Below are 13990 nucleotides of genomic sequence, written 5' to 3'. Positions count from 1 at the left end.
TAATCTTACTTGTTTGAGTCAGGTAAGATTATTAAAAATAACAAAAATCTCACGTGAGTATTTAATGTAATTAGATATTTGACTTGAGATCATTAGTTAAAATATAACAATTATGTATCAATTGATTCCCGTGCATGATTTTATTTTTTCTTCATTTTTATAAGTAACACAATTTTATTCAGAGATGTCCGCGTCAAATATTTAAAACACTAAACAATAATCAATGAAACAGAACACACTGTTCTTACTTAGTCCTGCTTATTTTCATGTCTTGAGATTTTGTATGTCCTTTTGCTAGCCAGATTCGACTCCTGCAACTATCCACAATGATGGCAATGGGCTGAACTATCAAGCTTCCTCAAGGAGATTAAATACGATATGCTTCGCGGTTTTGCAAATATTAAATTTCACTAAAAACACATTTTTTTTTCTTTTTAAATGCATCATCCTATATTTGATTATTAGAGAATCTAACAGCAACTTTAGTGCCATAATTTTATTATGGAATTGCTTGCCTCAGTTTTGTAAGAAAGTGATTCCATCGGCTGCTTGTAAAAGCAACAGTGCTTTTAAGAAAGATGTGAGTACAAGTATGGGGTGAAGTCCCACATCAGGTAGAAGTGGAAAGATTGAACGCCATACAAGTGAGGAGAAAACTCATAAACCTGAGTCTTAAGATTTTGAGTTAGAGTGTGATGTCAAATCTCCTTATGTGGTGGCTTCTAATCTCTCGAATCTCCCCAAACATAAGATTCATTAGTCTTTTTTCCATAAAATCAATATGTATTACTTATTGAATTATACTCGTCGAGTTAAATTAATTAATCCTTTGTACCTATTACATAATAACAAATAAAATAAAAGACTATTTTTCATACTTTTTGATGAATTCCATATTTATTTATTAGAGGTGGCTGAAACACTGTCTCCCCTCTTCACAGCATTGGATTGGGTATTTTTGGGGGTCCCTCCCGCTTGGCGTTGCTAAATGGTAAATGCCAATGGTAGTACTACTAAATAAAAAGTAACTGTGTACCCATCAATAGGAACAATTATAGGACTGAGTTGCAGACAAACAAATATGGGGAAACAAACACCCGCCACACATATGTGGTCCTTGTATTCCTAACCCAATTGGGGTGTCTTCCTCGGAGCCACTCATTTTAGATGTTTTTAATGAAGTATGCACAGGACATGTATGCACCTTGCAATAATAGTCTATAACCTCTTTAATAACCGAAATTGTGCAAGTATCGTGTTAAAATACATGTTAGAGGCTTGCTCAGAAATACTCAACGATTTTAATGTAATTAACAATCGGATCAACTATAAACCTAACAAATAAAGCAGTGCAGTTTTCTTTGCTCAGTAAATAATACGGACCAAAGAGCTATGAAAGTCCAAGTTAGGATGGCAAATTGGTTCGGACACACAAAAAAAATTATAGTGAGGAGAAGAATATCTGATACATAGGACACAAATCTAGATGCTTATATTTACTAATCTAGTGATGGAAAAAAATTGTTTATTTAAATTCTCTCACTAATAAAAACTAACAATATTAATAATTAATATTTACGGATAAAAAATATTTATATTTATTTAAGAATAATAGTATGAGCATTTTAGAACTTGACTCCTTTCATATCCATACATTAAGATGAGTTTAATAGTTTGTATAAAACATTAGCCGGTTGACTTCCTAATCAAAAGATTCATAATCCTTCAAGTACTAAGTTTGAAAAGCATATATACCTAAGATAGTTATTCTTATCTATGTGTATCAGTTAGTCACCTCACTAGATAGTTCATAGTCTTCCAAGCACTGCTAAACTTGAAGAACTTAGAGCGGTTATCCTTATTTGTGCATGTGTCGATTAGTTTCCTTGACTATACCGTCCAATAATCTATAACTTTAATTACATTTATAAATAACATATGTGATCTTAAAGACTTGACTTATTTTAAAATCAAAAGTGATATGATAATCCAATTTCCTTATTTTTGCCATTTAACATTTTTGCTTTTGCAATTGTGTCGCACAGCTACTATGAAGTCGTTTTCAAGTTCAATCGTCATGAAGTATTATCAATCGACTGTATAACAACTTTATTGTTATAACTCATAATTAGGATGTGAAACAACCCTTTTACTTAACTAAAGTATGATTAATGGATTATCACCACAAAAAAAAAGTATGACTAAAGGATCCCTATATGAATATCTAAGAACTTGTCAAATAAGGATGAGTTCTAAAATTAATATTTATGTGAGTGTGGAATCAAAACCATATTAAATTATGTTTTCAAAAATTAAAAACATATTTTGCTCTCCATTTTATTACATTTACATTTCTATTTTTCTATCGAATTGTTATTCTTGCATGGTTTTTCATCACATTATTTATTTCTTAATTAGCTCCTTGTACAGAGGCTTAAAGGCCCATAAGTGAAGAGCTTGGACTGGAGTAAATATTACATAGTTTTATGGTATGCAAGTATTATTAAGAATTGATTAAATTTTAATTTGGGTGAGTGTTTGTAAAATTGGTTTTGAATGAAATTGATTTTACAAAAATAATTTTGATTTAAATTAATTTTAAAATGATATGATTTATATTTGAAAAACGATTTTTTTAAGGATTTTAAAAGCAAGTTAGTAATAAAATTGGGCACAATTTTTTTTAATCTAATTTGAAAACTATTTAAAGTTGTATCAATTTAAAATAAAATCATATTAGTATTTCAACATAAATCTAAACCATTTAATGTGAATCCAAGCACACTATAAGACTTAGGCCTCATTTAGATAAATTTCTTAATAAATAGTTATTGAAAAATAAAATAAGAAGATAAAAAGAATTAAACTTATCACAATTTAAAATTAGTTTATACATATATTAAAATTAACTTTTTTTTTACCAAAAAAAACATCAGTATCATTCCATTCATAATAATAAAATCAATAATGAAGATGAAGGTAAGCAATCCAAAACTTAATGACTGGTATGGAACCTAGACACCCTAGTAAGATTGTGAGTGATTTGGTGGATTGCCTCCGGATAAAAACAATTTTTTGAGAAGTTAAATAAAAGAAATTCAATTTATTGAAAATTCTATCTAAACAATTCCTTGCGACTCACCGAATGAAGACATGTTGAAAGACCCTACTCAAAACCAGTACAGGAAACCAAAAAAAAAAAAAAACAAGAGGAAGAAAGACGATGATAAGAATCTCATATAAATTTTACGGTTTACTCACAGCTAGTATCAAATACAGTATTTTAAATGAATAAAGAAAAGATAAACTTGTGGTGCAAATTGAATTTATCATTCATGAAAATGACATGATTTGTTAGCTTAGGTTATCAGCAGCCAGAACTGGCAGCATAGAGATTGAAGAAGTGGGAGAATAGTAGAATATTGTCACCATTTGGATAAATTGCCCATTCCGAGAACATATCCAATTATCCATTCGCATATGAATGACCATAAATCATATTTTATTTGTTAACTTTTTTATATTCCTCCTAAAAGAAATTACGCGTCCTTAAAAAGAACTCAGGAAATTCATTCTGCATTGCGTATATAAATAGTTTGTTTTCAACTTTGCATTAAATTTTTGTAGGCGCAAAGCTTTTTGGCGTTGAGAATAATTCAAAACAAATAGAGCCGCAATTGTTTACCCGAAGAAAACAGAGCCTAAATTTATTACAAGTTTACAACCACGATACTTATGGAAATAAATTTGAGAAAAATTATAACGATGATTGTTTTTAAACTATAATAGGAAAAAGTGAAAGTTTAGATTGAACGAATAAATTAGATTCCTATAATACTAATTTACACCACTATTTTTTGTTTTTATCTTTTTCCATCATATCAATCTACTCATATTTTTATTTTCTTTTTTTTTAATTTCTCTCTTAATTATACAAAATATAATTTATGTCCTAATAATTTGAGTATAAAATAAATCATGCTCAAAAAGAAATATTCATTTTATATACAATTTCTTTAACAAAGATTTATTATTATTACTTTTAATGAAGATAATTTCATACCAATATTATTGGAGAGGAAAAAAAATTATATATTGATAAGATTTAGCGTACTAGTGTAGTCTCTCTCTTCTCAATCTCATCTCTCTTAGTTGACAAAAAACTATCATATGCAAAATGGTTGACCGGGTGGACAGTAATGAACAATGATGCTTTCTAATAAGGGTTTTTTTTCTCTCCCCTTTTTGGTTTAAAGTTTAAACTCTCTAGCTAGCACCGTAACTTGAAGCTGAAATACATAGCAAGATATTTATGGTTATTTGTGAAAATTGTTCAAGGGACCTCTATTCTCTGGCGTGTGAATGGAGTTAGCTAGAGGAAGAAGGGCTGGTCCCCCACCTCATAAACACATAAAACAAAAACTCTGTTCTGACAAGTGCCATAATGGACCTGCCTCACACGGCTCATGCCTCAGGTTTGCGCGGTCGTGACCTAACATTCCCGTCTCCTCAAAGGCTCAAACTCCTTAACACCTGTACCCGTAGGCCCCCGAAAACAGAGAGAGAGATGGCATATGAATGTGAATAGTAACATCCATTATCCAATTCCATAGGTTTGCTCTGCTCCACTCATGTAATTGCTATCAATTTTGAATGAAACTTCTCTACAAATTTAGTAGCATGACAACTAGACAAGTGTAATGTGACTTTTGCCACCCATTGGCATTGTTATTGGACGAGGCCGATCCTCGTTGCTACAAAGTTGCAGGGTGGCTCCCTAATCATAGAGTTAAATTTTTCTTCCCCTCCTTTTTATTTTGATATGATGGGTCGGCATGTATCACCATCAACCAACAACGAAACTAATTGCCATTACGAAGGTAAAGAAAAAGAAAACGTGTAGTTTCCTGCTTTAAGTATAGAGTTTTATCCATTCTAAAAATTTATTTTCCTTTGGTCTGTTTCGTTTTCCCTGAAAAAAAAAAAAAAAAAAAAACAGTAACGTTAGTGTTAGCTGCCATTCTGGAAACGGCTGCAAGTGGTACTGTTGTAACCCTATCTACCGTCTTTGCCTTATTAATCTGTTTATATACTAGGTGAAGAGATCCCAAATCTCATGGGAATTGACCGTTGTTTTATACAATTGAAGGAAGAAATAAGCCAATGTATTCGTCAAATCGGGTTTAGTCCTAAAACAGAAAATAAAAATACTCTTTCGTTTCTCCCATTTACTGGGATGCACAATCAGGGCCTATAATCTCAAGATTGGCATGCAAACCATGAATCTTGACTGCCAACAAATTTGAGGAAAACAGAAACATCGCTGTGCTAGTGCACTAAAAATAGCATTTGCTTCAAAGATGATGTATCCAAACATGGGGCATTATAGTTTAAGCAAGAGACAGCAATAAGGTGTCGAATCTCAGTATACACCAATCAGTGGCTGAATTATAAAAAGAATTTGGACCGAAAACACTTTTGTTTTAGTTTGTCTTTAATCTGTACTGCAAAATCAGCTATGGTGGTGCCTGTGGGGGCTTAACCTAGTAATAATATTCAGATGCATTGCGGGTAGGCATGCTGGATGAAGTAAAACAGAGACTCTGGGGAATTGAGTTCATAGAACTTGTTGGAAAGATGGCAGCCGATGGAAAGGTAGCTGAAATTGAGAATCCTGATGATGCTGCAGCAGAGAACGTTGGTACTGGGGTAGCATTGACCTGGCCATGTGTTTGCCACGCCCAGTTGGGGAGTCCGTTTGAAGGATCAACGCCGATTCTCTCTGCTCTTTCCTGCTAAATAACTAACAATCTTTAGAATTGTGTTTACACTTCCAAGTTCTATGTTACATAACCAGGAACCTCTAGATAGACTACAAAAATAAAATGAATGTGGTGGAATATTCAGTGAAAATATTATCACAATCCTGTGATGGGCTTTCTTTTCAAACTTGAGTCATACTACATAATTGTCTTATTTTATTGATAATAATGGCCATGCTTTACCGACCGGGAAAATAAGAGAGACCATGCATTATCAAAAAGATTGACCGTTCCGAGCAATGCTTTTGAGGCACATATCGCACCAATTCATTTTGTTAAAAAATTGAATAACATGGAACAAATATTAAGTGTGTAACAAAATACTGACAATTCCCTTGACTGTCCAATGACAAAAATTACAGCAAAAGCTCGTAGAAGTTAATCAGTAAATTCCTGAACATAAAAAAAAAAAAAAAAAAAATCAACTTTTGCTGTAAAGTATGCACCCCATTTAAAAGTCAAGCATTCTTCAGTATTCTAATGGAATTGAAGACACTAGCAAGGAAATAACTGAAGGTTTTAAATAAAGTACTCAATAAAGAAACAAGCAATCAAGGTCAAATGGATTACCCCATTGGGAAAGAAATTAGGAGACATGCCATTCCATAATGAAGGACGATCTTCAGTTGCAACCATCCTTTTCAAAGATGGATTACCAATTCCAGAACTAACATTGGTTTCCATCTGCAGATAAAGAGAACCATGTTAATATATGACATCTAGAGTTGATAAAACAATACCAAAAACCAAAAGTTCCACAAAAAATCAAGGAAATCAAAGGAATACAGGTTGTAATTAGCTACAAGGAAAACCCACGAAAGCTACAAAAATGTTACAGCCAGACAAGCATTCTCAACAGTTATCATGATATGAAGAGTTATGTTATAAATTAAGTGTCATTGTTTTATTCGTCTCCCACTTTCTAATGCACTTCTAACGTCAATCCATATCTCTATGGTCATTGCTGTTAAATAGAACTGAACGATTAACGATCAATCAAGCGCACCCTAACATGAGAGCATAAAAAGTGCTATCCACCTCATTCAGCTTAATTTACAAGAAACTTAAAATAAATGAAGATGAGTTTCAATTATACCATTGAACTTCTTCCACCATGTGTATTGTAAGGGAAGGAGGGGAACTGAAGTTGCCCCCAATTTTCTTTGGGAGGTCCTGGGGTTGCTATGCCCAAATTGAGATCAAGATTCTGACTGCCTCCTGTGTTGAAAAAAATATAAACCGGATTTCACAAAATGAACGCTTTTCATTCAGAAAATCACTTAGAAATTAAGAGTAGAAGAACATATTTGCTATTAAGTATTACCTTCATTAATGGCTGCAGATTTCAGCTCTCCTTCATAAGTACTTGGCTCAAAGTTGGTCACTGCTTCCCTTCCGTTGCATTTGATAGCTGCCTTGTCATAAGCCCTGATTTCCAGAAAATCAAAAGGGAGATACGTGTTGGATGGAGCCTAATGAGCTTTGATAATTCATGTAAATAAATTCAGTGCGGGTAGAATGTAATTCATGTATCACTAGGACCTTGCAGCTTCTACTTCGCTGTCGAATAGTCCAAGATATATATACCTGCATGAAAGCATTGCAATCTCTATAACCAAAACGCATCTCTATATTACTATCTTAGACATGTTTCTCCAAACATGGAAAAAAGCATAAAGATGCATTGAGAATTAAGCTGAAACCAATTTCACTTTGCAGCCCAATAGGTGCTTAAATTCATAATATTTCATAACCACAGTAGATCACTACGTAAGTTGATATATAAAAATATGTCCTCACTTTTTGCCAAGAAATTGTCCCATTCGAGCTTCCCACCGGCCACACTTGTGGAGTGTTACTCCTCGGTATTTAGAGCTTCCTCTTGAGAAACCAGTACTTTGGCGACGCAGTATATGTACGAATTCCTCCTTGGACAAATTCTGCATCTGTCCAACAGTAAGAAACTGGTGAAAAAATAAATCATACGCACCATCTAGTTTCATATCCAACAAAGTGCTTCTGATTCTCCTAACCTGTTTAAGGTCATCCTCATAATCACTCAGATTGAAATTGATATCAGCATCAACTCCCCTGAACTTAATAGCGGCTCGATCATAGGCTCTAATTAAGAAAACTTAAGTCAGTTGAGGAACACAAGAATCAAATCCTCAAAAATAAAAAATAAAAAAAAACATAGGGACTGTTTCTTAAACCCAAAATTACGACCAAGAAAAACCAAAATAAGCACAAAGCTCTACCTGGCAGCAGCATGAGCCGTGTCAAATCCACCTACAAGCTCAAATACCAATTTTGTCAAAAGATGCTTAAAATAGTAAACCATAGAATACGATTTCAGATAGTACAAAAACTATGTACCCTAAAATAAACACTGAAATTCATAAATTCATAAATTAAAAATCCATACCCAAATAGACTTGTTTCCCGCAATCCCTACACCAAATAATTACAAAAATAGACCAAAAAACAAAAAGTCAGATGCAATTCAACCATGTATCACCAAAATCAAACTTAATATTCCCTTCCCCGTAAGACCTAAAAGGAAAGAAAACGCAACTATAAAAAAAAAAAAAAAAGATAACTTCATATATCACTACAAAAATTCACGAACCAGATATGCGATTCCCATCTTCCCGTCCTTCTGTAAAAAGTAACCCCTCTGTATTGCGAGCTTCGAGACCTCGGTCCTCTCCTACTCTTTTTCGCTGGTTGCTGTGTCTGAGTTCGCGTTTGAGTCTGATTCTGATTCTGAGGCTGAAGCATCTTCATCTCACTAGTGTTCCCTCCATCGCCATCGAACGAGAGATCCACGAAACCATTCGTCCCTGAAAACGACGACGTAGCGTGTCCTTTAGCTCCTTCACTCATCACCGGAAAGAGCTCCTTCGTTACGAAGCCGTTCGCGCCTTCGACTTTAAGGATATCGAAATTGAAAGTGGTGTACACGTCATCAGCAGCTCGTGTGGAGTCCGAGTCCTCGTCGCCGCCGCCGTTACTGGACCCGTCCGCATTCACCACGGAGGAATTCGAAGTCCCTGACTCGGCCATTTGGTTCCTCAAACCGTCTGGAAACTTCTCTAACGGTAACGGCGACTCACCGTTACTAAACGAATCGGTCCACTCCGCATTGAGATTAAGATCTAACATCGTCGCGCTTCTTTTTATTTATTTATTTATATCGTTAAGCGGTTAAGTAACTAAAAACCGAACTAACTACTAAATTCCGATTATCTATTTTTATAATTTCTGAGGTTTACAACTTAGCTAAAGCCTGTTCCAACTAACTTCGCCGGCGACGGCGAAATGGATCCGATCGGAAACAACCGAATGAGAGAGGTAATGTAAGTGAAAGATAAAGAGAAGTAGAAAACGAAGCGAAGAAGAAAACGGAATCGCGATGAGTTTTCCGTATCGCTAACACCGGATAAATTTTCCGGCGACCGGAGAACGGAGAAGGAGTGAGAGGAAGGAACTCACGGAACGAGGAGAGAGAAGAAACCGGCGCAAACTCATTTCGTCGGCGATGAGTTCATCGTCGCCGGAGAGAGTGAAAGCGTCGCCGACTATTGGATTCCATGGAAGAGAGAGAGAGAGAGAGAGAGAGAAGAGAAGAAACACTTTGTTTTTTACTGAGACTCGTTTTAAGAGGGAAGGAATATATAAACATTTTCTCTCTCATGAGTGAAGACTGGTGGGTTCGGTGACCGGTCACCGATATTGCAAAAGGGAACAGATATTTTTCGTTGCTGGTTCTCTCTCTATGCGAAGGTCACCGTCTCGTTGAAGGAAACTATCGGCTTCGTTGAGTTTTTTCTTGATTTGGATTTGAGGATGTGTTACGGTCAAGTGGCTATGGTGAGGGAATTTAAAAAGGAAAAATAACGCAATTAATATGCTAAATAAGTAGGAGTATATTAATATGAACGTATTTATTTTGCTTTGTTGTGGATGCAAATGCAAATTTATCGGGTGAGAAATTCTAAAGAATTGTGAGCTTGTTCAGACTCGTCACTCCTCAGTTTATTTATGAGTTTCTACAAGTATCCCTCCCAGTAACTATAAAGTGAAGGCTCACCTTAGTACATTCATTAATCAGGCCAGTTTTTTTTTTAATTTAATAATATAGTTGGAAAAACCTCACTAAAATTGATAAGCTGAAATTTCCAATAGAGATTAATTAATTATCAATAAATTTAATAAATATTTCACTCTTTATGATAATCCAAAAAATTTAAAAATATAAGTGTGTATTAATAAGGACTAATAGTCAGTGATTAATATCTTTTAAAGCGCACATAGATGTTGAAGTATAATCTCTTCTAACATTTTTGTTTCCATACACATCACTATTATTATAGACCTGAATCCTTTAGTGGTGTTCTCATTAATTTCTATTAAGCCTTACTATTTCTATCTAATTTGTCTTTCTCTCTCCATCATTTGGCTTTTCCTTTATTACGTGTATCATTCTTCTTCTTCTTCTTTCTCAAGAAGGAGGCCTGAAAGGGATCTAATTTTGTCATTATGTTACATAAGAAGTGTAATATTTAATTTCTCTTCTAAGAGACATGTGAATTATCAGAAAATAATAAAATAATAATTATTAATTAAGGATTAAATTATAAATGAATTAATTAAGTGGAGAATGCGTTATATAATTATTATTTTTGAGTCATGATTTAAGGGTTAATATCTACTTATGTAAAATAAAATTTTCATTCTCATATTAATGTATTCTATCTTTCAATTCTCACTGTCATGAAAGAGAGAGTAAAAGAAAGTGACAAATAAAGGAAATATTATCTTTTTCATCTCAAGCAAATCAAAACATGCGTGAGATTTTGTAGAACCTTCGCCATGGAAAAATGACATGTTATTCCTTAACAATTATGAAAAGCATTAATTAATTTCTAAAGTCATGTTAGTTTACTACTACGGAGTATAATTGAAAGTTCTAGAAAATTCTGAATTACAACATATAAGAGGTACTAGTAACTTATTATTTTTTTTGACAGAAAGTAACTTATTTTCTAATACATTAATTCTAACACATTTTTAATATAGGTTAAAGTTATTAAAAACTAAAAAAAACATATATATGAGATATTAAATAAGAGGTGGGACTTGCAAAATTTTGTAATGTTAGAAATTATGTTGGTTAATTTGTTAATATGCGTGTTTAACATTACATAATACAAATTATCATCTTGTGGTATGTTAAATTCAATTAATAATTTTTATTTTTTTAAATTGAGATTGAGATGTGCTTACAAATAATAAACTGGCATGGAACTGAAACTTACACACACCGTTTTTGTTTTTGTTTTATTTAAAAAAAGTCAACTACAAATGTAATCCATTACGTTATTACGTTTTAGGAAAAATTGAATATTATTATCAATGGCCGCTAGTATCAAAATAAAAATGAATAGTTTGCCATAAACAAGTTTTGCATACTGACATGGAACTGAACATTTTCTTTATATAGCATCGAACATTTAATTTGTTCGAGTCAAATAAACTATTGTAAATAATTAAATTCCATATCTAAGTTTTTATTTTTAATGCACAACTGAATTCTCGAAAACTAAACGTGAAATCTTTGATCAGTTTGATGTATTCAAAAGCTTTTTAATTTATGGCAAAATATTTATTTGTTTTGTGCATATGGCCCATGGGAAGCTTTTCATGGCGTGTGAATGGGCATACGTCCTAATGAGAGCCAATTAACAATTTGATACATTATTGCTTTCAATAATTTAACGGATCCAAATCCTTGTCTTTTCATTTATTGTAATTTTAAAGACATTTTAATAGAAAAATTAACGATTAATCGCGCAAAAGATGGATGATAACTTCAAATGTATCACAAATGTAAATTTAATATAGATATTTCTTTTTAGTGAGAATTTAAATCTTAATTTGTCTAATCTCTTCTTCTGATAAATTTAATTATTGATGATTTACTTTTCCATAAATTTTTGTCTTTATTTTTTCAGATCTATTATATTGTTTAATAAATCACATGTATCTTTAATGAATTTTTTAATTCTTAACTAAAGATCGTGGGTATTTAACACTCCATTAAGTTAATTAAAGACTAATTTTACTTATGATTAATGTTGATTTAAAAGAATATTATATACTGAAATAATTAAATAAAAATTCTTTTATTAAATAAATCATTCTTTCACAAATAAACATAATAATATTTTACACTATTAAGTCAATCTTATGTATTTATTAATGACGTTAAAAGAAACTTTGAATTTATTAATTCACATAATAGATAATCAATAATAACTCCCACTAAATATAAATTAAATTATGAATGCGTTAAAATATAAATGGTTAGTTTTTTAAATAATCATTAAATCTAATTAGTTGACTTGATAAGAAAATTTAAGTTTAATTGATTAAATAGGATGTATGAGTATTATAAACTTGTATAAATTCTTATTTATAAAAAATCTAGCCCTATGGTGAATTCCTACATATAAAAAATCTAGCCCTATGATAAATTCCTAGAGATAAAAAATCTAGTTACTTGACCCTTAATTACCAGCGTTTGAGGCATGGCATGAAGATGGAGTAATGAATATAGACCAATGGTCGTGAAAGTTTTGGCCATCCGCTACGGACATGCGTATCTTCTCGGGGCGATATCTCATTCAAATCACGTTTCACCCGTTTGTGTTGACTAAACGCACTCTTTTCGCGTTCAGATTCACCAATCGCGAACCGTCTTAACTTGTACTATTACTACCTCACACGTGGTGGTCCCTAAATAAAGATGGTAGATCTCACGGTTGGGCATTCTTCAATGGCATCCAGCCAAAGACCTTTTGTGTGGCTGATTTTGTATACAGTGTAACATATTTTTTTATTTCTATAATAGGAAATTATTCACTTCTTTATGAAAAGACATCTCTTAGAAAACCTAATTAATAAATGTAGTCAAGTCTATTTTTTGTATTTACATTTAATTATAAATTGTTATTTTTGAAATTTGTTGAATTTTATGATAATTTTTTAAAAATTTATACAAAATTGGTAGTGCTTTTTTTTTTTACAAACAATAAATATTTATTAAACATTTTTAAAAAAATAAATAAGGATATAATTATTTTCAAATCTGTCCGTGTTGAAATTAAGATGTTCTTTAAATAAATTATAAAATAATTATATCTTTACTTGTTAATTAGCTGTATAGATAAGTTCACCTTAAATAACTTTTATCTACTATTTTTTAGATATTAATAGCTTGTATATGTTAGTAATCGCACACACTGAATAGATTTTATGGTGAATATTTTAAAATAGTGATTAATAATATTTAATTACTTACTCTATGTACAGTATTTGTGAAGGTATCAAGACAACTCCCTTTTAATAGCCAACAAATGTCAAATGGCACGATTATAGGATTCCCCCCAACCGGAGATTTATCCTTGTCAAATTTTTCCTCAGGTAAATAATGTCAAACATCAACTATTTTTGTTTACTCTTAAATACCAATTAGGATATATATTTTAGTTTACTCTCTCAATTCAACATAATTTTTATATATATTTTCTCTATTTTTTTCTTCTTTGAGAGTATGTTTCTTATTCTTGCAACTAGCTAAAAAAAATCATTCCCATTTAAAACTATGCTTGTTTTATTTTTATATGTATACATCTTCTTAAATATATTTTTTTTCTCTATCAATTTATCATTTTTATATCTATTTCTTTCAATAAGTAATTGGTTTAAATGATATTAAACTAAATTATCTTAAATAAAATCTCAAGTTCAAATCTCATAAATGAAAAAAAATATGATTAAATTTTTTTTTACTGAAGATGATCAATCAAATTCTCCGGTAGAAATTAATTATTAACAAAATTAATGAATATTTTACACCAATTTCATGAATAACACACACACACACACACATATATATATAAATTGAATTGTAATAACTCTTTTATAAAATATTATCAATAATTTGTGAATGTATCTATACATGATTTTGATGATGTCAAAGAAGAATCAAACAAGGCTGCTTCAAATGATAAGCATTTGCTTCAAGAATAATTCAAGAGTGCTTCAACAAACAAAGCCTTGTTTCAAGATTCACTAAAGACCAAGCCTTGCCTTAAAACAAA

The 13990-nt window shown here is 31.8% G+C and overlaps 1 protein-coding gene across 5 annotated transcripts; it reads right to left on the bottom strand.

Annotated features, from left to right (window-relative positions):
• Positions 1-5114: 5114 nt before the first annotated feature.
• On the bottom strand, positions 5115-9474 carry LOC114376041 (ethylene-responsive transcription factor RAP2-7-like). Of its 5 annotated transcripts, none has more exons than XM_028333949.1 (10): positions 8452-9474; positions 8248-8273; positions 8081-8111; positions 7856-7943; positions 7623-7762; positions 7365-7409; positions 7147-7250; positions 6919-7040; positions 6393-6506; positions 5115-5795 (listed from the first exon to the last, which is right to left on the bottom strand). In XM_028333949.1, the coding sequence occupies exons 1-10, from the start codon at positions 8985-8987 to the stop codon at positions 5544-5546; spliced, it is 1458 nt and encodes a 485-aa protein (XP_028189750.1). In that variant the 5' UTR covers positions 8988-9474; the 3' UTR covers positions 5115-5543. The 5 variants fall into 5 exon arrangements, with proteins under 5 accessions (XP_028189750.1, XP_028189748.1, XP_028189749.1 ...); XM_028333947.1 differs by having other exon boundaries at positions 7623-7768; positions 8452-9473; XM_028333948.1 differs by having other exon boundaries at positions 5115-5792; positions 7623-7768; positions 8452-9472.
• Between the last annotated feature and the right edge of the window lie 4516 nt (positions 9475-13990).

This window comes from Glycine soja, chromosome 11 (genome assembly GCF_004193775.1).
Source record: "Glycine soja cultivar W05 chromosome 11, ASM419377v2, whole genome shotgun sequence".
NCBI lineage: Eukaryota > Viridiplantae > Streptophyta > Magnoliopsida > Fabales > Fabaceae > Glycine > Glycine soja.
Note: the sequence above shows the minus strand (reverse complement) of the source record. Positions and strands in the feature narration are given on the sequence as shown.